Here is a 24,572-nt window from a genome sequence, read left to right on the forward strand (position 1 = left end):
CATCAGCTTTCAAACCTAGATTCCTCCATCGACAAGTTCTCACAGTTTCTTCTAGCCCAATTTCAAGACAAGTTGATGGTCAATGCTTAGATGGGTTCGACATCACAGAGAGGATCAAGTTGATGGCCAATGCTCAACCGACGGCACGAAGACGACAAGTTCTCGCAGTTTCTTCTGGCGTAGATGGGTTAGCTGAGATGCAAACAATTTTGCTACGAAATGAGTTCAGCACTAGGTTAGATGGGTTTGATTTCTTTCTGAAATCGAATTTTTTTTAAATAATATCGGTTGACGTGGCATTAACCACGTCAACCGATTCCACAAAAGGTACCCAACGGCGGGTACCTATAGCATAGTTATTTCAATAATACCTATTGCATGAGGGGTGGTAGTTCTTGTTAACGGTTCGTGTTCGTATCATATCAAGTCATGGATATTCGATTATATGGGTCAATCAGAACACGACACGTTAAGTTAAATGGGTCAAACGTTCAAACTCTAACATGACTCATTTAAATAACGGGTTATGTCGTGTCACCCATTTTAATCCGTTTAATAATTAATTAGAAATAGATCAACACAACACGACTTATTTCAACTCGCTTCATGTAAATGGGTTGAACTAACTCGCATAACCCATTTAACCCGATAAACATAATTTTACATAAAATTTAAAATATATATTTATTATTAACCACAACATCTAAAAGAACAATAAGATTACGTACCTACTAACAAAAAATATCAATATTTTTCAGATTTTAACTTATAATAAAACCAATATTACAAATCCAACAATAAACGATATATGCATAGGTTTCGAATTACAATCTCTACAATAAAAACATATTGAAAAATACTAATATTACAACCCAATAATAATATAATTATAATTTTAAAATAAAATTTAAATGGATTGTTGTGGATTAATTTCAAGTTAATCAGGTTGACTCATTATTGACTCGTTTATTAATTGTGTTTTAACGGATCAATCTATTTTGACCTGAATCCATTTATATCAAATTCAAACCCGTTAATCTCATATTGTGCTCATATCTAATTCATGTGGATCGTATCACATATTATCACTTCATCTACTTTTCACGGTGATATCTTGCTTCTTTCGTGAAATAACGTTTTCAATCTATCACACTTTATCATCATCTATGATTTTGAGTTTTCGAAAATTGGAAAATAGTATTATTGTTGCTTCAACGTAAAAATGAAAATGGTCAATGCTCTGGCATTCTTGTGCAGCTGCTCTCTCTTCTACGAAAGATATCCAACATCAGGCATCCATATCTAATGTAGGATACAGATCAAATTTAACACTACGAACTTAGCTCATAATGGGATCTACATCAATATCCAATCCTTTAAAAAATTAAAGGAGCAAACAATATAAAAGAATGGAGACCTAAACCAATACAGCAAAAATAAACGTTACAATCCTTCAAATTTAAAAAATAAATAATGAAAAATAAAATCTTAGAGTCTCATATTTATCGGATCTCAAACAGACCAATCAAATAGAGGAAAGTCCCAAACTTTAAGATCCGAGAAATAGCATGCCCGCCCAACCAAAAAGCTATCACCAGTATAGCTGAAAAAAAAAAATCATCTCATTTTATTTAATTATTATAATTTTTTAAAATTATAAAATAATAATAATATTAAAAATTAATATTTTATTTAATTCTTTACTTTCATTTTATCTTTTCGGATGTATCTCCAAGTCGAAACAGCTCCCGAATAACCAAACCATCTCTCAGAGAGTAAAATTTAACCAACGCCAAATCAGAAAACGAAAACAAACACTGTTGAAAGGCCATTTTCCGCCATATATTAATGAGCGTTCACATAAAAAGCAAATCTGTGTCTCAAGCTCAAGGTAAAACTAGAACAAAATTTATCTTTGCAAGAAGCAGCTCCGGCAGAGACCCAAAGCAAGTTTGTGGTGGGTCGGATTTCATCTTGTAGAAATGGCCGTTGATAGTGAGAGATCAGTTGTTGACGTGAAGGTTTGGAGTCTTTGTAAAATTCCGTTTTGGCACACGAGCATTGCTTCGTCTTCTTCCTCTTCTGCTTCTGCTTCGGTTTCTGGTCAGAGTCATATTCATCAAGCAGTTGAAAGGTCGAGCCTGCATTCTTCGAATGCCATTTCGTCTATGGCCAAGTCTCTGCTTCCTTCCCGGAGGAGGCTCCGGCTTGATCCACCCAACAAGCTCTTCTTTCCCTGTAAGACTATTTTTTCTCTTTAGTTATTTACCTTTTAATAAGTTTAATGATTTGCCCATTTGTGAAGCTAGACTGATTTCTTTTGCTAATTGCAAATCTGGGTCTGCTTCAAAGAATCTCAAGGAGCTGAAATTCTTTGTTGTGTGGACAGCGTGTACAAGGAATTTGTTTGTATTTCTGAGAGAGTTGATTGAGTTATACATCGCTTAATTGTCGAATTAGGTTTCAATCATATGTATAAAACATGAAAAAGAACGAAATTTTGATTTATTTCGCACTTGCTGATCTGGATCGTCTTAGTTTGGTTTCTAGAAGAGAGGTTCTTTGTTTTTTTTTTTTTTATGAGTTCCATTGGGTGGTTTGGTAGTTTGTATGAAAAAGAAAATACTAAATGTACTTTAGAAAAACTTCTCCACATATCAATATGCTGAAAATTATAAAATTTTGAATTTCAAAATTTGAATTTCAACAGAAAACTATACAAGTAAAAGTGTAATTACATATAGCACTATTATTGTATGAATTACAATAATTGGAATTGTTTTAGACAAATAATCATTTTTTAATTTGCGGCTCAAAGTGTTCTTTTTGGAGTAACTTGGCTCAGCCAGTCTTGATTCTCTTGTTAATCCATCAGGGCTCGTGGCATTCATGAAGTTGATAACAGAATTGTTTCGATTAATATTTTTATTTTAATTGCGGCATTCATGACGTTCACTACTGATTCATTCAATTCAATTACGCATGAAGATGAACCTGGAAAGCAGGTCAAGAGTGCCGTTGGGATTAAAAACACCTGCAAGTCTCATGTAGCTTTCAAGGCATGTACAATTCTATTATTTATTTTGGTTGTTTCTTCATTGCCTTTACTTTTTTCCTGTAAGTACTTGCGTGTGTTGCACAGTCATCTATACCTATGATTTTTTTTTTTATAAGTGTCATCTATACCCATGATTACTTCAACATGTTCTAGAACCTGGCTGTTAGCTGTGACCAGTTTGTCAATTCAGTCTTTGACCAGTACCTATCACATTGGAGCTCTGTGTGAAAAAATTTCTGTATGTTAGGTCATAATAAATAAATAATTTACCATTTTTAAGGGTTGATTGTTCCAATATCTTCTATTACCATTTTTAAGGGTCGATAGTTCTAATATCTTCTATTAATTTGATGAGATTTGTATAGAAAGATTTGCAAAAGTTCAGTGCGATGTCTCTGAAAAAGTCAAGGTTAGAATTAGGAAAATAATTTTAATACCAGTCCATGATAAGTAGTCTTTTTTTTCCACAAAGCGTTTATATGTTGGTTATCGCAAATCTGCCTATATATGTTGTGAAAGCTTTGGCTGTTGTATAGCAGTGCTCGACTTCACTATAAGATGAAAAAAAGTAAGAAGAAGAAGAAGAAGCATTACTGCAGATCACTTATTTTCTCCTTTTCTCTTTTATTATTATTCTAGACATATTTGTCAGAATTTCTGTTACCACTAGGACAGGACAATCTAATGACCTTGGTTGTTTTAGTTCCAAACAACTGCACCAAAGAGTTGTTATATGCGTCCTCCAGGTGGTGTACTTGCTCCTGGTGAAAGTATAATTGCAACAGGTAATTCAGCTCTCTTGTTCTCTTCCTCATTCCCCCCCGCCCCCTTCCTCCTCTTTCTCCTGGCATTTGGTACTTTCTTGCTGCATTAATGAAAAATATGCTGTGTTTGTTTATATTAAGTTCCTCTTCTGAATTTTTTTTACCTGAGTGACAGTTTTTAAGTTTGTTGAGCCTCCTGAGAACAATGAGAAATCGATAGATCACAAGAGCAAGGTTAAGTTCAAAATCATGAGCTTGAAGGTGAAAGGTGAAATGGACTATGTACCAGAACTGGTATATCTTGCTGGCCCTTCGATTTGCTGTTTATTTTAATTTACTCTCAACTTGTCATGTCTACTTGGTATGTACACTTATGTGGAATGTCTTGATCTTGTTCCTGACTTAATTGTTTTTGTATTATTATATTTATCATCACTGTATAATTGTATTGCTAGGTCGCTAGAACTACACTTGCTGTTTGTTGAGTAGAGGCGATAAAAAAAAATGTTAAATTTTTGAAAATTTGGTAACATGGAAATTGTTTGAATAGGTTTTCTTTTGATACCTATGTGGGTTTTGTATGTTAGGGCTGCACTAAATTTTTTTGATAAGTGGGGATGAAGTAAAATTAGGAGCTTCATGCATGTCTATGACCTTTATTTTACCTTGGATTTTATAGTTTATGACTTCTTCATGTTATTCTTAAGATACCTCAACTCATTTTACAAAATGTTCACGCAAATCCGAATTCATTTGCCTTGTCAATGTTTTCCCTAATTGTTTGTCCTCTTTTGTAGAATGATATTGCTGTGCAGCAATTCATTTGCAAACATCTACAATATCATTCTAGAACCAGACCATGCATCGTGCTAGAAATGAAAAAAGTTGTTTGTCACTTGAGTTGTAATACGTGTGCCGCCATGTGTGTTTACATAGTATGAATTATATTGGGATTATTCTAGTTATTATCATCTGTCTCATATAACCTTACATCCAACAATCTGCATAATATATATAGAAATGTATAAATATTTAAGGATCAAGTAAACTTTTATGTTGAATGGATTCTTTTGTAAACTGGACTTGCCTGTTTATTCTGAAAAGCATAGTTAGAACAACACCTGTGTTCTTTTTTTCCTTATTAGAAATTGAGACCACTATGCAGCAATGCTTCATTTTTCCCCTTTTGATCACCAAATTATTTAGATGTTGAAGAAAATGTGATGTATGACACATGCAGTTTGATGAGCAAAGGGATCACACAGCTGTTGAGCAAGTTTTGCGGGTAGTTTTCATTGACCCGGAACGTCCTAGCCCTGTAAGTAAGATTGAAATGTATTTATTCAGTCATGTGGCTGCTCTTATTTTCTGGGTGTGCTTCCATTGTCAATCCTAATAATTAACAACATTCACAATGATTCAATAAATTCATACATCCTTTGCTTAAGGCCCTGGAAAAGCTTAAGCGGCAGTTGGCTGAGGCTGAGGCTGCAGTTGAAGCATGCAAGAAACCCCCAGAAGACACAGGTCCTCGAATTGTTGGGGAAGGACTTGTTATAGATGAATGGGTGAGGCAATAAATAATTATGGGTTTGAGTCTGACTAGCCTTTTATGATTTTTGTTTCCATAAATCTTACAGTCTGCCCTCTGTGTCTATTGTTTGTAGAAAGAACGGAGGGAAAGATACCTTGCCCGGCAGCAGGTTGAAGGGGTGGATTCAAAGTAAAGTACTGTTGTTTCCTCATGTTTTGTGGACTTTTTTTTGTTTTTCCAAGTGGAGGTAGAGGCAAGCAACAGAAGCTGTCAGAAGTTGTCATAGATGTGAGTAAAATTGTATTTCTTTTAAAATACTTGATTAAGGGCGTCGTCCATGTTACTTGTAGATAGCAGGATTTTAATTAGAATTGAATTGTCGAATATTGAATATATTTCCCTTGATTTTATGCAAACATATCCCCATTTATTCACCCACACTGTTTTCCAAATCATCTTCCTCCTTTATGGTTGGTATCCCCCCTCATTTACTTCGATAATTAAAAGCACAAGATGGTCCATAGCACTCAAGGAAAGTTCAAGTTACACCCTGGTCTGTACTTCAAAATGACTAGTCGGGGTTACAATTTCAATCCCGTAGAATCATTGTCTATTGTAAGAACTTCTCTTTTTGAAACAGTAAGGAGTCCTATTCACCACTCTCTCATACTATGTTTGGTGTATTACAAAACCAGAAATCAGCTCGATTATATATACAACTCAATATTATGACTTCGAAACAGTACATGTTTGTAAAATATATCAGTAGTATGTTCCCAATTCCATTTTTTGTTTTTTTTTTGGGTGCAGAAAAGGGTAGGAAGGAACATTCAGATATTGATATGTTTTTTTCGTTAAGGACTTGTTATACTCAATATTGGATTCATCCAATATATCAATAGAGAAGTGTTGATTCAGTTCTCATATGATGGCCATGCTATATCCATTCACATCTTATATTGTTTCCTTTTTGTCCTTCAATGCATGGTCTCCCATCTGTTTACTTCATTCCCCTATTTTCAGAGGGCTCCATATGGGCGTTTTCAGTAGACATTGATGATAAACACTAGAAGATTGTAAACAAGAGAATTTGGAATGCAGACATGAAAAGTATGCTTGGCATTATTTGTTCCCATCAAAGTGACCACTGATGTGTACCCAACTCTGCTGGCATAGAGCACTTTTAGTGATCATGGATAATACACTAGATGGAAACGTGGTCAGTTTTGTGATTTAATTACTTGGGTTGACCATATCAAAGTGATCTAAAATGCATAGGCAGCTTAGGTGGAAATATGTGTAGAAGATTAATATAATCATGTTTGATTTGTTAATTAGTTGGAATTGATGGAATCCCACCAACTATACACTAACCTTCTAAAGCACCTACCGAATCTAAATTCCTTACTTTAATTAACCCATTGAGGCTCTTAAGCTTTTTAATTAAAGCTCTGTTATTAAATAAGAGTCTAAATTACTCATCAGGAGGAGGATTAGAACATAGAGTAAAATATTGGAATTCACATATTTTTATTAATTTAAGATTTTTGGGACAAGTTAATCATATATATTCACCTGAACTTTGAGGCATACTTTATTATTAATATAGTGCCCATTCCCCCTTCCCTCTTCCCTGTTCGTTCCCATCCCCATTGAAGGAATTGGGCAGGATCTTCTAACATTTTGGCATGCTGGCATTCAATATTCCAATAAGGTGTTAAGTCTTTTGTTGTGATTTTGTGTAGCCTTTTTCTTTTCTTGTAATAATATAATTTTATTTAGCTTTGAGAGAGAGAGAGAGAGAGAGAGAATCAAATCTACCAGCATATCTTCAGCTAACCTTAATTTAATAATCAAGAAAGAGACATGATAATGGGTAGGATAAAGGGGAAGATCTTTAGTATCTTACCTCCTAAACTAAAATGGGTATAGTATAGGTACCGAGAACTTTCTTTTGGGGAATAATATACAAAAGCCATTGGTGGAGAATCCATTTTTTGTGGAACGAGAGAGATATTAATTAATATTATAAATACCGATATAAATATTCAAGTACAGGCCACGTGGCCAGTGTTTTTCTCTTTTTTTCTTTCTAGAGTATGTACTTTAATTTTTATGGCCAGTTAAAAAGTTGATTAAATGGAGGATTTTTACTCTATTGAGTTTTTTTTTGGATAAAAAATTCTTTTTATTATTTACTATTCATTATTTTACATTCCATATCTTACAAAAAAAGCCTTCATATTATATGAAAAAAATAAATTATAAATATAAAATATAAAAATAATTAATAATTAATGCATAGCATTCCTCTAATACAAATTCTTGTACCAGACATTGCCATAATATTCCATTTGATAATATTCCAAAATATTTCCCATATATGTAGGGAAGTAAAATTTTAGAATCCTATCCTTTTTTTTTTTTCTTTTTGAACAACTGTAGTGTTTGGAAGGAGAGGGTGTAAAATAAAAGCGAAATGGGCAATGAGGTAAGGATCGCAAAATGCAGTTTGTTTCGATCCAACAAGTTAATCGATTGGTTGTTGTATTTTGTAGGAGACCTCCACTTCCACTATCTCTCAGGAACACAAAGAGAAAGAGAACTAGACATGGAAAGCCACAATCGCCGACCACACCAAATGAGAACTAGCCACCGGCCCCGCGCGCAGTTTGAAGATTTGAGGTCAAGAAGACTCGCTAGAGTAGCTCCTCCCTCCCCGAAACCGAAAGAAAAATGTTACTCTTATTACTTATTTTTATCGTTTTATTCTATTATTGTGATTTTTTATATTTTTTTTATTTAATGATTAAAACAATATTTTTTAATAATATTATAATTTTTTATTTTTATAAAAATATTTTAAAATATTAAAAAATACATGTAAAAAAAGTAAAAAAAAATAAAATTTACTTAACGATAACTTCCAGCGAGAGTTGGGAGCGATTGATGTAGCACGTCTCAAATCGAAAATAGGGGTTTTGAATTTTTAATTTTTTGAAGAGTCTTGCTACGCTCACCACTCCCAACCATCGTTGGGGTTGCAGTTAATTATAAAATTTTATTTTATTTTTTTTACTTTTTTATATATGTATTTTTTAATATTTTTAAATATTTTTTAAAAAATAAAAAATTATAATATTATTAAAATATATATTTTTTAATCATTAAATAAATTAAAAAATTAAAACAGTAAAGTTAAGCGGTAAAAGAGAAAGGGAAGAGTAATATTATCCCTTTTGGAGAGAACATAGAGAGAGAGATGTCCTCCCACTGCTACTTACTTTTATTTTGGTGCGAGGGTGTCTAATCTATGAGCCCTGCTACATGTTTCGAAAAGAGAAAAGTTCGAATTCAGAATTTAAAAAATGTTTTTTATTAAATAATTAAAAAAAATATTATTTTTAAAATATTTATAATAATTAAAAATATATATAAAAAAATTAAAAAAGAAGAAAAAAATTTACTCTATTTGAGATATTTTTTAGATCTTAAATTCGGACATGTAGCAGTATTCTTTTGAAAAAATAATCCGAATTACATTATCGAATAATATATTTTATTTTTTATTTTATCTTTTTTTATTTTTTTTTATGTAGTTTTTAAATCATCATAAACATTTAAAAAAATTAAAAAATTCATAATATTAATAAAAAATATTTTTTTAATTACTAAATAAATTAATTAAAAAAAATCCACATTTTTTTAGTCTCCAATTCGAAATGCAGAACATTTCTGCTAATCAATCTATCAGCTCTACCCCACGGCCCACGTGATACCCCGTTCCCTACCCTTATACATGTCTATCAGCTAAATCAGCTAAATTAATGATGAAAGCTTGAATATTCAAAAAAAAAAAATACATGTCATCGGGAGGTGTCCTCACCTTCCCACATGTTTCTCTCGTACATGCGACAAGCTGTATCAATGCAAAAGGACAAGATTATCCCTACGAAAATACGACAAACAACTTTAGGAATGGGGACATGGCACAAATAAAAATTGGAAAAAGACAGTGACAGTGAGTAGTGGGTGTGGGTGTGGGACCCAATGCTGAAGCGATCCCATTGGATAGATGGAGATGAGTCATGATCGTACTTTAAGATAAGCCCGCCACCTGTTCCCCCATCTACCGCTTAATTAATAATAATAATAACCCCTCCTAGTCCTATATACGACAAACCATACTGCAATTATTATTGATACAGTGTTTGAGTATCTTTTTCTTTTCAGCGTTGTGAGTATCAGCGACTTTTTTTTTTTTTTTTACAATTATCCTCTCGAATATACAAATAAATTAAGTTAGTAATAATTTCTAAATATATTGTCTCTCTTACTTTTTTTGATTTATTTTTTTATAAAAGAATTAAGGTTTATATATTTAGAATTTATATATATATTATTATTCAAAATAAATTAATAAAATAATTTTATTTAATATGATATATCAGATTATAAAATTATTTTTATTATAAAATAATTATAACAAATCCTATAAAATGATATTAATTTATAATTTTATTTTTATATAATTTATTTATATTTTTAATTTTTAAAAAAAAATACAATGAATAATTTTTTATATATAAATAAATAGTAATAATATTATAAATATAATTAAAATGACTTAATACAAAATTGTTCGTATGCCAAAATTTCATCAATTAAATTATATAATTTTTATTGAGTTTTATTTTTAAAGAGTTTTTCGATTTTCAGCAGATCATATTCCAACATATAAAATAAATAAATCACACAAGATTTTTAAAGGATTTGGCAATCACCTTTGTAGTCATAAAAAATAACAAATAAAATCTCCCAGCATTATCTCCCCACTCACAAAAGTCCAGAAAAAATAAAAAAAAAAAAGGTTCCATCATCTCGCCAACAACTCCCGTCCCAAAACCCACTTCCGGTTTCATAAAACCACTCCTTTTCCTCTCTCCTCCTCCCCTATAAATATACGCCCTTTCGTCCCCGTAAAACTCACTTCAGACTAGAACTCCGAAATATCGGATAATAATTGATTTCCAACGTTTGGGAAAAGCATCCGAGAAAATGAACTACATAAATCGGGTTTGGATGGCGGCGAGCGTTGCAGTTGTGCAAGGCCACACAGACCAGGGGTGTAAATTGAAATCCGGCGCTAATTCCCTTCAACTCGGGAGAAGGAAGTTCTTCTCTAGGAACGACTCCTCGGATCTACGGCCAGTATCTGGGATGATCGGATCGGATCTAGAAGTGCCTTGGGGGAGTTCCGACGCAGACGATGGGAGGAGACAGGCCGACGATTCTCTCCGCCGAGTCATGTACTTGAACTGTTGGGGACAGGGTTAAGGCGTGGCGAAATGAAGTTGAAAATTAAATCGGAGTTGATGAGTCTGTACTCGGGGATACCTGAGTAGCATTGGTCTGGACCGGACCGATCCGATCCGATCCGATCCGATCAGACGGCGAGCTGAAAGTATTTGCGGGGAGGATGAGGAGTTGTCCGGATGTAAACACTAAACAAGTATTGTACAGAAACAAAAAAACAGTTTTATCTGAAAATTTTCTGGTTGTGAAATGGAAACCTCTAATCCTGCAGTAGGGATGATATGTTTAAAGCAATGGATTCGAGTTTTGTCTGCATAATATTCTGCTAAATTATTCAGATAAGATTGAGGTCTTCATTCGCTAAGATGAATCCCACAACAAGGGTTTGAGTTCAGAAATCTTTTCATCCTCTTCACACTTTACATTATTTTTATTTTTTTTATCAAATATTTATAAATAAATAATTTTAAATAATTTTTAAAAAAATTTTAAAAAATTTTAAAAATAATATTAAAAATTATAAAAAATGTGGAGTGTTAGAATGTTTGACGTTGAATAACGAAACTCTGGAGTTCAATGTTTCCTTGGATTTTGAGGATATTGATGCCGTTTGCCAATGAACATTGACATATGCCCATTATGCTTTTAATTTCAGAGAGAGGGTTTAGGCTGTTTTGGTCGTAACATTTTAGTCTAATTTTAAGTTGATATTTAAATATTTAATTTTAAAATTATTAGATTCATCTTAATTCATAATTTTTTTTAATATAATATTTTTCAATTTAATATATATTTATAGTAGGTCTGTGCAAAAAATGAGTGACCTGCCCGTCTGTAAGCACTGACCCAAACCGAAAAATATAGGTTTAACTCTTAGGCTTCGTTTGGATCATTAACCTATCTCAATTCATCTCAACTCATCATTATAATTTTTTTAAATTTCAACACAAAATATAATAAACAATTTAACTTTTTCAAATTTCAAAATAATAATAATATTAAAAAATAATATTCTAACAATATTTTATCATCTCAACTCAACTCATTTCAACATCCAAACTCAACCTTAATCGAATTTGACCCGAACAAACTGCTTATAAAATCTGCAGATGAAATCTTAACCTCCCCTCGCAAAATCGATTTTAACCCTTCTCTATATATCGAAAATTACTTCAGGATAGTGAAAGTTGCCGTCGAAGGTATAGAGTCTCAAGGTCTTTCTTGATTTTGTAGCGACTGTGGAATGCATGGATGAAGCTGAGGGAGGAAGACTAGTTACGGAGGACGAGACTAGCAGTGAGTTGGAGGACTTCATCGATGGAGACCAGGTTGTTGAGCTCAATGAGTTGGGCGTGTGACTGTGAGAGAACCAAGACCATGGCAATTTTAGTTTTCTGAGTTTATCTTCCCATTTTATCAAACACTTCACAAGCTTTTCACTCTTCTCACGCAGTGCACCATTTTCTCTTTAATTCATTTTCCTGATTACATCCATTTCACAATAGTACATCCATTTCTATTTCCCCAGTCATTTTATTTTACATTTTTAATTCACTTTACATTGAGAACCATAACAGTGGGGTAGAGATGGACGACGTCTGCATGGCGAGGTAGAGATCCAGAGGCAACTGAAGCGAGTTGGCGACGGGCTAGCAATAGTGAGAGCAGGGACCTTGTGTTTACAATCCGTGAAGTGAGAAGTAAAATTGAGAGCACCAACTGCAAGAGTATGGCTTGAAGGAAGAGGAGGGTTGAAGATGAGGGAGAAATCATTCGTCTTAATAATTACTATACAATCTTAATATCATTCGTCTTAATATTTACTATTATTTATAAATAATTGAATTTAAACATCCAACTGTATCCTTAATATCATTGTTTTTTTTTACCTATGGGAAATCGTATTCATGTCGATTATGTAAATTTAATTGTCAAAGTTATTTACATTCGATTATATATAATTTGATTAAAGGACAGTGCTACAGTTATCGCTCAGCTCAACCATACTGTTTGAGCTTCTAGCTGTACGTGGCTTGCCACTTTTTTTTTTTTTTTTAACAACCCCTCCCCTACTCCTCATTTCATCATCCGAACTGAAATCTCCAATCTCGATGTTCATTTCATTTCATTTTCTCTCTAGAATTTACAAAAAATATACAGGAAATCAAGCTATCATCTTTTCAAGCTCGTACCATCTGCAGCTCTATAAATATATAAGCCTGTCACATGTTCTGTTGTTCCGCTCCTCACCCAACAAAAAGAAGGGAAGGGTGGGTTTCCTAGTCATTTAGGAACTGACTCAAGCCAGCACTGGGATGGAGGCTTGGGGAGGCGACGGGAAGGATGGGTTTCTCAAAAGAGAAATGATACTTGCAGTCATGAGTGTATAAGCACCGTGCAGTCGCTTTAAAAAAAGTGAATAAATACAGAACTCACATGAAAATAAATTATTTTTTTAATAATAGACCCTATTCTTTTTCAAAATAACTGCACAATACTTGCACACTCCATGACTGTATGTAGCATTACTCTTCTCAAAATGGATCTGCCGTCGTATGAAAGGAGGCTTGAAGAGGAACTGATTTCTTTTTGGTAGGAAGGGTTTTTCTAGCTTCAAGACGAACAATTTTTGGATTTCTCTTGTGTGAGCACGGGATGAGTATCCCTTATTGATGAGTTTAATTTACTTGAAGACAAACAAGGTTGAAAATAAAATGGAGAGACGTATAGCTTTGTTTTTTAATTTCTGGATTTCTCTTGGTGCGAGCACGGGATGGGTTTCTTGATGGGTTCGTTTATTGAAGACTGTTTACTGAAAACGAAGAAGGTTGAAGATGAAATGGTGCTTTCTCAGAAGTGGGTTGCTCAAACAGATGGTCTCTTTTTTTAATTTTGAAATGCTTACAACGTGGGATTCTACGTCAAGCGAGAAGTAGGAGCGGGATATCTGAGCGAGGCTCATAGCATTTTCCTTAAATGAACAATCCAAATTCGATGATTTGCTTAACAGATTAAATTTTTAAAATTTAACTCAATTTATTAAAATATGTGTCAAATCACATATTACCTCATAAATTGTTGTCAATAAAATGGAGCATCAAAGTATGGCTTTCTTTTGTTCCTTCTTGCTTTTTCTTTTTCCTTGCAAAGGTAATGCTTTTTACTATATTTACGAATTAATAAAAATAAATTCTTAAGAAAATTTTTTAAAATGATTTATGCAACATAATGTCAGAGTTTTAAACTTTTTTAAGAATATTTTAAAAATAAGATGAGATGAAAAATTTATAAATAGTAATGAAATAATTTAAAATATTTATTAAATTTTGAGAAATTTGAGAGAAAAAATTAAATAAAAATATTATATTATTAATTTTTTTTTAATATTAGTTTTGATTTATAATTTAAAAAATAGTATTCTATTTTATGTTTTATTCAAAGTTATAAAAAGTTATAACGATTAAATAATGATTAGATGAAAAAATTTAAAATTAAGGTCTAGTTTGGTTTTGTGACCAAACTATTGAATCTCATATAATTATTATGATTTTTCTAAACTCTCACACAAAATATAATAAATAATTTAATTTTTTTTAAATTTTTAAATAAAAATAATATTAAAAAAAATATTTTATTTAATTTTTAATAAAATATTTTATCTCATTTCAATGTGACCGTGTAACCAAATGAGACTTAAAAAATATTTGTATTTAATGATATTTAAAAAAGTATATAAAAAATTTTAAGTTGGGAGATACAATAAATAAGCCTAGGGCAGGTTTGGAATACAAGACAAAACACAAAATTCTCATCTCATCTTATCTCATCATTACACATTTTTCAAATCTCCATATAAAATATAATAAATAATTCAACTTTTTCAAATCTCAATATATTTTTTTTAAATTTCAAAATAATAATAATATTAAAATATGATATTTTAAATTTTAAAATAAAATATAAAATTTTCATCTCACCCTCTAAACCTATCCTAAATTTTATAATTTAAAGAAATTTAATGTTTTAAGAAAAAATAATATACTATTAACATGTCACTTCATAAAACATTTTGGAAATAAAAAAGTAACGTTAAAAGTTAAACAAAAATAAATAAAATTAATAAGAATTAACTAATATTTGGAAAGAAATGAAAAGTTAGGCAAGGACGACTTTTGGATGATTAAATTCGGGTCACTCAATGGTGTGGCCCCCCACCGGTCACCTCATGGAGGTAGCCGAGAAGATGTCACTTCTGTGGATGTCCCCTTCATCGGGACCACCCAAAAGTCTGGGCCAAATCTCCGAGGCCAACTTTCTCGGAGGCGGTCCTCTTTCTTCCTGTTTGTTTTGTTTAGTTTTTTTTTTTCCTCTCCTTAATTTTTTTAGTTAATTATTTTAATTTTTCGAATTCTTAGACTAATTTGGTAATAGAGTTAAAACAATCTTATATTACTATCTCATATAATTATTAAAATTTTTTAAAATTTTTATATAAAATATAATAGATAATTTAATTTTTTCAAATCTTAAAATAAAAATAATATTAAAAATAATATTTTATTCAACTTTCAACTTTCAACTTTCATCTCATTGATGCAGGGAGATTCGAGTCCGAATCCGAGACCAATGAGGCTCAGTTGACAGATGCGATGTTAAAAGTACTGGACTACTTAAAGAAAATAGACCAACACAAAGTAAGCTGGAAGAGATAAATATTTGGATAAAGAGCGCCAGATTTGGGCGAGGAAACTTAAGTAGGTGGGAAGAGATAAAAAATTGGATGATGAGACTTATCTCATAGTTGGTTGGACGAGGAGAAGTGGCTAGAGATCTACTTGATGAAGAAGATGCTCTCGCTGGAGTTCCCTCGAGAGGTTGAAGAAGAAGTCGAAGAAGAACTTGGCCAAAAAGTCCCTCCAAACGTTCAAAAATAAAGACCTCCCAAAATTGTAGGTACTCCGTCCATTTTATCTGACCCTTTTCTTGCATGCGCTTCAATAGTGATGAGGGATGTTTGCTTTGCTTGTCTAACCGTTTCTCCCTTTCATATTTTCTCGTGACACCTCATTGTCTTCTAGGGGTGAGCAGCGGGGGCCCGTACCCTGCCTCACAGGGAGAAGGACCAGCTAGGACAAGGGACGAGATGACCCCATAGAGGTCCCGCCTCACTCCACATATATAATTTAAATATATTGTAAATAGATATATACAATTTATTAAAGATTTAAAATGATATTCAAGTTATTGGGTTGCATTAGCCTCCTAGGTCAACATTTATATAGTAATAAGTCTCACATTACTTAAGTATGACTATTGTATTACTTTGGCCTCCTAACTTTTATATAGGAGGCCAAGATAATACAAAATACAATTCTTATGAGTTTAAATTCTTTTTGTATTTATAAATTTAAATTTATAATTTATAATTTAAATTATATTAAAATTTGGGTCTAAAAAGATATTTTTTGATCCAAAAATAATTTTTTAGACTCAATGGGTTAGCCTAGGCGGGGGATGGGACGAATGACATTTTTGACCCCTCCCCCACCTCCAGGGGCGGGGTGCGGGGAAAGGTACCCCCACCCTGCATCATGCGGGTAACATCCTTACTGTCTCCTGGCACCTTAACCCCCATGTCTTTTCTTGTCCCATTTCTCTTTCTCTTCCTTTGTCTCTTAGTAATGGTCATTTGATGGACTGAGCCTTGAGAACTATTTTGAGTTTGGTGTGTTTTACCCCTCACAAGGGGCGGTAATCCTTGATGTTGTAGCATTAAATTATAGAAGTCAATTTTAATTCCATCCGATTTATTTAACTGGAGAAATCCTAACATTTGAATTTGATTCGTTTTAATTAACCGATGATATAACATGATTCGCTTAACCCGTTTAATAATTAATTTTTATTAAGTTAGTATAAACACAACAAGTACTTCACCCAGTTTACGGTTTCATATAAGTCGGTTAAGCCGACTAGTATATTTATTTTTTTATCTCAATTAAAATAATTTCGATTCATATATAATACAATGATAACTATATAAATAATTCATAATTACAATTGGACTCATAATAAAATATTTTATTTTCAATATCTAAACAAATAATATATAAGAAAATAATATTTTAATAAATTAAAATTACATATTAACAAAAAAAGTTTAATAGTTTGAGATATAATGTAGTTAAATACTAATATTAATATCACACATTTCCAACAATAAAAAAAAGACATATAAGACTAAAAAGTTATAAAATTTAAAAATAGAATTTACTCTTATTATACTGGTTGATTGCGGGTTTCGCAAGTTGACTTTCAATTGACTTGTTTATTAATCGTGTCTTATCGGATCAATTCGTTTTGACCCAAATTCATTTATATTGAATACAAATATGCTTATTTCCTGTTGTATTCGTATCGGATTTAAGGATAGTTTTATATATTGCCACCTTAGTTTGGAATTATTTTTCTAATTGTTGTTAGTTTATTAATATTTGTATTTTAGTTTTAAAGTTCTTTCCTCATTCCTAATTGTTTTCCATTTTTTTTTCCTAATTTAAGTTATTATATCTTTTGTTGTGATTTGGTTATTTATTTTAGTTTTTGTTGTTTGTTTTTATTTTTAACTTTTTATGAAATGGTACTCAAATAGGAAAATTACTATTTTTGAATATGAACCGGGCATTTTTAACTTTCTTTTGTTCCATCTTGCATTCTTGCTTTTTCTTTTTCCTTGCAAAACGTAATGCTTTTTACTATATTTACGAATTAATAAAAAAAATATTTTCTTAGGAAAATTTTTTAAAATGATCTATGCAATATAATATCGAGTTTCTTAAGATATTTTGAGATGGAAAGTTTATTAAAAATAGTGAAATAATTTAAAATAAAATATTTTTTATTAAATTTTGAAAACTTTTTGAGAGAAAAAATTAAATAAAAATATTATATTATTAAAATATTAATTTTTATTATTAGTCTTATTTTAAAATTTGAAAAAGTATATTATATTTTATGTTTTATTTAAAATTTTTAAAAATTATAATAATTAAATAATGACTAGATAAAAAATTAAAAATTAAAATTAAAAATATATTTATATTTAATAATGCTTGAAAAAAAAAATTATGGAAAAAATTTAAGATGGGAGATACAATAAATAAGCCTAAATCTTATAATTTGAAAGATATTTGATGTTTTAAGAAAAAATAATATACTATTAACGTGTCACTTCATAAAACATTTTGAAAATAAAAAGTTAACGTTAAAAGTTAAACAGGAATAAATAAAATTAATAAGAATCAACTAATATTTGAAAAGAAATGAAAAGGACGACTTTTGGATGATTAAATTCGGCTCAGTCAATGGTGTGGCCCCCCACCGGTCACCTCAAGGAGGTAGCCACAAATGCCACTTCTATCAGTCTGTGGATGTCCCCTTCAGCGGGACCATCCAAAAGTCTGGCCAAAACTCCGAGGCCGACCGACCTTCTTGGTGGCGGGTCTTCTTTCTTACCCCCTTTTCTTTTTTCTTTCTCTTTCCTTTTCTTTTTTTTTTTCCTTTCCTTTTCTTTTCTTTTTTTTTTTTTTAGTTTTTTTTTTAATTTTTCGAATTTTTAGGCTGATTTGGTGATAGAGTTAAAACTATCTTACAGTATTATCTTATATAATTATTATAATTCTATTTTTAATTTTTATATAAAATATAAAAAATAATTCAAAATTTTGAATTTTAAAATAAAATAAAAATTATATTAAAAAATAATATTCTAATAATATTTTATTCAACTTTCAACTTTTATCTCATTGATGCAGGAGATCCAAGTCTGAATCCGAAACCAATGAGGCTCAACTGACAGATGCGATGTTAAAAGTACTAGACTACTTCGAAAATATAGACTAATACAAAATAGGCGAGAAGAGATAAAGATTTGGGTGAGGAACGGCAGATTTGGGCGAAGAAACTTAAGTAGGGGAGAAGAGATAAAAACTTGGGCGGAGATATTTATCTCTTAGTTGGTTGGGCGAGGAGAAGTGGTGGCATCCGTAATTTAAGTATAACTTAGGCTACAGGTGTCAGAATTGCGCCTATGACTTCGACGTGCACGTCATGGTCACCATGCTTTGCCTAGTGTATCCCCATTTTCAACCCCAAGATCAGCCCTTTTTACCTCTGAAACGTCAACTTTAATCAACTCTTTTATTTTTGGTTAATTCTCTTTTATGGTAATGTTTATCTTTATTAACGATGTTATTCCGAATTCTTAGGCTACATTTTAGTCATAGTTATCTTATTCTTTATTCTATTTCCTTACCTTAATTACAGTTTTATCATTCTTCGTTAGCTATTTAAACTCGACTTGTTGCCTTCAGAAAGGGAGGATTGATTTTTTTATGTTAAAACTTTAATCTCAGAGTTTATCATTGTTTGTGATTTTTCTCAATTTCTAGCTAACTAACCTGGCTTTGTGAGCTTCCGTTGTGGCTTTGTGAGCTTCCGTTGGCTAGGCCTTGATCCATGAGGTGTGGAGCCCCCATTGATGACTCAGTGCGGCTATACGGTATCCGTACCTACGTCCATGGTTATAGATGTTCTTTTGTTGGATGACTTTACCCTTTGGTGCTCTGTTAGGGTTTACAAACAGAGAGGTGCGATGAGGTGTGTCGAATGGCTGCAGCAGTGGGTCCTGGGCCAACGGCAACCATTGGGCGGCTGCGAATGTTCGTAGACATGGTGTCTCAGTCTTCGCAACCTTTGTCTAAAGCTGAGGTCCCGTTCCGTCAGGGTAAAATGATTGATAGTGAGTTGTGTGTGATTTTCTCCAAAGAAGAAATTGAGAGATCGACTACTCCATTTATGTACTCCATGGTTCTGAAATTTCTCAAGCAGAGGCCTTCCCTTGACAATATCCGTGCGTTTATCAGAAGCCGTTGGAGTTTGGCCTCTCAACCTATGGTTTCCGCTATGAGGAAACCACAGAATGTCTTTGTGCATTTCTCTAATGAAGCTGACTTTGTGAAGGCACTTTCGAGGGAAGCTACTGATGTGGATGGAGTGAGTTACCGTGGTTTCCACTGGCACACATAATTTGATGAAACCATCGCTGCTGCCGGTTTGGATTTTTCTCCCAGGGTTGCCCCCCAATTTTTATCACGAATCGTTTTTGAAAAGCATCACTGCTACACTTGGGCGTTTCTTACGCCGTGACAACGCCACAAAGTGTGCAACCAAAACGGATGGAGCAAGAGTGTGCCTTGAAATGGATGCTTCCAAGGAGCCTATCAAGGGACTTTAGATCGGTATGCCTCACCTTTGTTCTAGTTTTTATATTGAGGTTGTATGAAACTCTCCCTGCATTTTGCTCAAACTATCGGGTTCAAGGCCATACTTTTAATCAATGTACAAGGAAAGTGGGGGTTAAAAGAGCTAGTGATCCGAGATTGGAAGGAAGTGGGAAAATTGTGCAAGTTTGGAAACCTCAAAACACAGAGACGATGGTGGAAATTGCTAAGGAGTCTGACCTGGTCGATGCGGTGGGGGCTGCTCCGAGCGGGTCTAAGGTGAATCAATTGGTAAATGAGCATGGGCCTGAGGGTAGTTGTATGAAGGATACAGAGGGGGTGTTACTTGATCATAACAGGGCTGCTATGGAAACTGAAACTGAGATGAATACATTGGTGTTGTGGTCAAATTAGCAAGATGACAATCTTTTTGAAACCGTGAATAAAGACACCGCTAAGCTCGGGGTTTATGGTTCTTTGTTGTTGGCTCCTGTGTTGGAAAATCCTACTTTGGAGGTGATTGATCCTACTGCAAGTTTGGAGGATGGGTTAGGTAACTTTGGGGGGGATGGTCCTAGTTTTTCGAAGGAAGAGCAGGGTGTATGTAGTCACGGATCTGGGGATAGTACTTTAAAAGAACTTGAGGGGGAACAATTGTTTACAATCCAAGAGCAATTAGTTGCAGAACCTATGAATAATGCCATGGTTTTATGGTCCAAACAGATAGACCAAGACACTTCAAAAACAGAGAGTTGGTTCATTGATTGCACTTACTGAGATGCCGGAGGTAGAGAACATCTTGGTTATTGAAGAGAGGAGTGATGAAATGATGCAGGAAAATATGTCGGCACATGTTGAATTAAAAGAACCGTAAGTTACAGGATGGATCACAATTCCTAATATGCCGGAGGTAGCGAATAGCTTGCTTGAAGAGTCGCAAGTTATAGAACCAGCTGATGAAAGTGTTTCAGAACCAGATAATGAGCGTTGGGAGCATCTGAGTAAAAACAAACAATACCCGTTGGATAGTGATGCTATTCAGGAAAAACATCAGGCGAAGGGTGAAAGAAAACTTAGAAGCTCAACTCGAGTTCCTCGCAAATCCGTCTGCATGGATCTATGATTTGTAACCCTATGTTTTGGAATATCCGTGGACTCAGATCCTCACGGAAAAGGTTGTGTAAGTTGGTTAGGAAATTGAAGGTGAATTTTCTTTTGTTAGTGGAGCCGTTTGCAGATGATACTAGGATGGAAATTCTGCGTACTAGTTTGAATTTTGAGATTAGTTTTTTGAATCACAGTGCTGGTGGTAAACTTTGGGTGCTTTGGGGTAGGGGAATGGAGCTCTCGGTCACTAATTTTAGTGCTCAACATATCACAATTTCTATGGTTAATAACTTTCAGCAAGTCTTTGTGTCTGTGGTTTATGCCAAATGCAGTTATTTGGAAAGACGAGATCTCTAGAGGCTACTACAACTGGATGTTGTGCAAGATAGTCCTTGGCCGTGTCTTGGGGATTTCGATATTATTCACAATGAGGAGGAAAGAAGAGGTGGTAGACCTCGGTTGAGGGCTGCTATGGATGATTTTAATGAATTCATTGATAATTGTCGCTTAGTAGATATGAAACCAGCCAGGAGTAAGTTCTCGTGGTGTAATGGTCAGAGGGGTTTAGCTCGAAGTTGGTTGAAGATTGACAGATGTCTGCTCAATACCTTGGTTGCTAATTCTTTATCGGATGCTTATTGTAAATATCTGGCCCGTACAACTTCCAATCATGCTCCGATGTTTTTCGTCCTACATTCTCCGATAACTTGTTATGGTCATTCCTCTTTTAAGTCCCAACAAATGGGGTTTCGCATGAGAACTTCCGAGATGTTGTTAAATAGGCATGGAATGTTTCGGGTGTGTCTATGGGTTTTCTCGGTTTGGCTATTAAGTTGAAAAAAATTAAAGTGGTTCTAAAGGAGTGGAATCGTTGGATCTTTGGGTGTACTGAGCTTAATATTCAGGCGTTGGAAACTCAGATTGATCATTTAGAAAGCCAACTTCAAGGTGGTTTCTCAGAGGACAATGAGTTGGAGTTACTGGTCGCTAAAGAACAACTTGATTTATGGATTCATAGAGAAGAAACTAGGCTTTCACAACAGGTAAAGCTTAGCTGGATGGAAAAATGGGAGGCGTTGACCAAGTTTTTTAAGACTTTTGCTTCTTTAACTAAGCTTGTTGTTCATGAAATAAGACTTTGGGATGGGACGTGCCTATCTAGTCCGGAAGACATTCATTTAGAAGCAGTGGATTTTTTTATGGCCTTCCTTTAGGCTAGACCACAGAGAGATCTCCCAGATCTGTCGAGGTATGTACATAATTCTATTATAGAGGAGGAGAATGATTGTCTCCTTCAGCTCCCTTCGATCCAAGAGGTAAAAAAAGTTATATTCTCTATTCCGGTAGATAGTAGCCCAGGCCCTGATGAGTTTGGTTCGGGTTTCTATAGATCGTGTTAGGATATTGTTGATAATAATGTGGTGGCAGTAGTTAGGGATTTTTTCAGTGGGGCCTTGATGCCTAGATTTTATTTGGCTTCTCATATTGTGCTTATCCCAAAAATGCAGCAACCTACAGGTTTTGATAAGTTTCGACCTATAAGTTTGTGCTCTGTCGTTTATAAGGTGTTTTCTAAAATATTGGTTCGAAGATTGTCTCCACTATTGAGCAAAACCATCTCGCTAGAACAAGGTGTCTTTTTGCCTGGAAGAAGTATATTTGATAATGTCACTTTGGCCCAAGAGATGACTTAGATGATCAACAAGAAGGTTCGAGGTGGAAATATGCTCATAAAAGTGGATATGTTTAAGGCGTATGACATCATTGATTGGGATTTTTTATTACATGTGATGAAAATTTTTGGGTTCTCCTTTCGTGTTTGTGAGCTGATCAAGTAGTGTATTTCGACTCCTTGGTTCTCGGTGGTTATGAATGGATCGGCAAAGGGTTTTTTCCCTAGTGATCATGATCTTCGTCAATGAGATCCGTTATCGCCATATTTGTTTATTCTGGTTGAAGAAACTCTCTCTCGTTTGTTGAAACAGAATTTTGCTACTGGACAATTGTTCCGTTCTCTAAGCCCCGTGGTACTCCTATGATTTCTCACTTACTCTATGCTGATGATATTGTGGTCTTTACGAATGGAGGGAGGTCTTCCTTGAAAGCTATCAGAGATGTATTTGCGCTATATGAAGATTGGTCAGGTCAGATGGTTAGTAAAGATAAGTCTTCTATATTTTTTCCCAAATATTATACAATTGCTCAGAAAAGAAATGTATTGTTGTTGACCTTGTTTACTGAAGGTTTTTTTCCGGTTAAGTATTTGGGTGTTCCCCGTATTACTGGTCGGTTAAAGATTTCTTACTTTGATGATCTCTTGACTCGTCTTCGGGGTCGTTTGGATGGATGGCAAACATGTTGTGTCGAGTATTCCGGTGCATTTGTTATCGGTCATCTCTGCTCCCAAGACTGTGGTGGCTTCTTTAAATAGACTCATGAGTAATTTTTTTTGGGGCACTTCGAATGAGAAGCCAAAGCGTAAGTGGGTGGCTTGGCAGAAGATCTGCTCCCCGACTCTGGAAGGGGGCCTGGGCTTAAGGAAACTAGAGGAAGTTAAATCTTCGTTATTCATGAAGATGGCTTGGAATCTCCTGACCCAAGATTCGCTATGGGCTAATTTTTTCAAATATAAGTATTGCAAAGGCAGCCATGTGACGTTGGTGGATAATCGTAAAGGTTCATTATTATGGAAAAGTATCATTAATATGGTTCCGAAGGTGCTTAGTCATGCTTGGTGGTGTGTAAAGGATGGACAGGTGTCCTGTTGGCGAGATCCTTGGTTAAAATCAGGTCCTCTGGTAGCGTCATGTGACATCTCTGCACAATCATCTTTAAAAGTTAGAGAATGCCGAATTCAGAATGGATGGGATGTGGACTTGTTAAAAGATCTGGTGGGGGAGTCAAAGCTGGAGGAAATTCTGGATGGTCTAGGGGAGCATAAAGAAGGCGCATATGTGTTGATTTGGAAACCTAATTTGAATGGGGATTTCTCATCTAAGTCGGCATGGGATTGTATCCGTGTTCGTGCGCCAAAATCTAAATGGGTGTCCTGGATATGGCACTCTGCTCTCCCTAAGAAATATTCGGTTACTATTTGGAAGGCTTTAAATTCTAGCCTTAGTCTTGTTGAACAAATTAGTTCTTTGGGTATCCCTCTGGTTTCAAAATGTGAGTGTTGTACTCAGGGATGTATGAAAGATCAAGACCATGTCCTCGCCACAGGGATGATTACAATAGAGATTTGGCAAAGAGTTTCCTTACATATGTGAATGCCTTATAAGCCGAGTAGACCTAAGAAAGCTAACATGGAGCTATGGTTTCAGAGGGCAGCTCATTCATAAAAAAAAAGTACGTTGTTGGGTCTTATTCCTATTATTTTAACTTGGCCCCTTTTGGGTTTGGAGATGTAAAGCTTGCATGGAGGAGAAATTGACTAATGTGAATACTCTTTGGAGGGCGATAAAAGCTACTATAGCTTGGGTTGGTTTACGATTGCGTGCTAGTAAAAAGCT

At 33.9% G+C, this 24,572-nt stretch overlaps 2 protein-coding genes across 4 annotated transcripts; both read left to right on the forward strand.

The window, feature by feature from the left end:
* Positions 1 to 1,747: 1,747 nt before the first annotated feature.
* On the forward strand, positions 1,748 to 7,932 carry LOC108979645 (vesicle-associated protein 4-2-like). Of its 3 annotated transcripts, none has more exons than XR_004797928.1 (8): positions 1,757 to 2,238; positions 2,989 to 3,059; positions 3,762 to 3,843; positions 3,998 to 4,116; positions 5,063 to 5,140; positions 5,271 to 5,390; positions 5,490 to 5,644; positions 7,915 to 7,932. XR_004797928.1 is itself a non-coding variant. In XM_018950356.2 (7 exons), the coding sequence occupies exons 1-7, from the start codon at positions 1,983 to 1,985 to the stop codon at positions 5,547 to 5,549; spliced, it is 786 nt and encodes a 261-aa protein (XP_018805901.1). In that variant the 5' UTR covers positions 1,748 to 1,982; the 3' UTR covers positions 5,550 to 5,794. The 3 variants fall into 3 exon arrangements, 1 of the variants encoding a protein (XP_018805901.1); XR_001994238.2 differs by lacking the exon at positions 7,915 to 7,932 and adding an exon at positions 6,380 to 6,657; XM_018950356.2 differs by lacking the exon at positions 7,915 to 7,932 and having other exon boundaries at positions 1,748 to 2,238; positions 5,490 to 5,794.
* A 15,704-nt stretch (positions 7,933 to 23,636) lies between these two features.
* Positions 23,637 to 24,329, forward strand: LOC118348474. The gene has a single exon (XM_035690206.1). The coding sequence runs from the start codon at positions 23,637 to 23,639 to the stop codon at positions 24,327 to 24,329; it is 693 nt and encodes a 230-aa protein (XP_035546099.1).
* The last annotated feature ends 243 nt before the right edge of the window (positions 24,330 to 24,572 follow it).

Source organism: Juglans regia, chromosome 1 (assembly GCF_001411555.2).
Source record: "Juglans regia cultivar Chandler chromosome 1, Walnut 2.0, whole genome shotgun sequence".
Lineage (NCBI taxonomy): Eukaryota > Viridiplantae > Streptophyta > Magnoliopsida > Fagales > Juglandaceae > Juglans > Juglans regia.

Excerpts from the sequence above, each read along its gene's own strand:
- LOC118348474 (XM_035690206.1), top strand. The coding sequence starts at position 23,637 with ATGGCTTGGAATCTCCTGACCCAAGATTCGCTATGGGCTAATTTTTTC.
- LOC108979645 (XM_018950356.2), top strand. The coding sequence starts at position 1,983 with ATGGCCGTTGATAGTGAGAGATCAGTTGTTGACGTGAAGGTTTGGAGT. Across the intron at positions 3,060-3,761 it reads AGTCTCATGTAGCTTTCAAG|TTCCAAACAACTGCACCAAA; the intron begins GCATGTACAATT and ends TGGTTGTTTTAG. Across the intron at positions 5,141-5,270 it reads ACCCGGAACGTCCTAGCCCT|GCCCTGGAAAAGCTTAAGCG; the intron begins GTAAGTAAGATT and ends CCTTTGCTTAAG.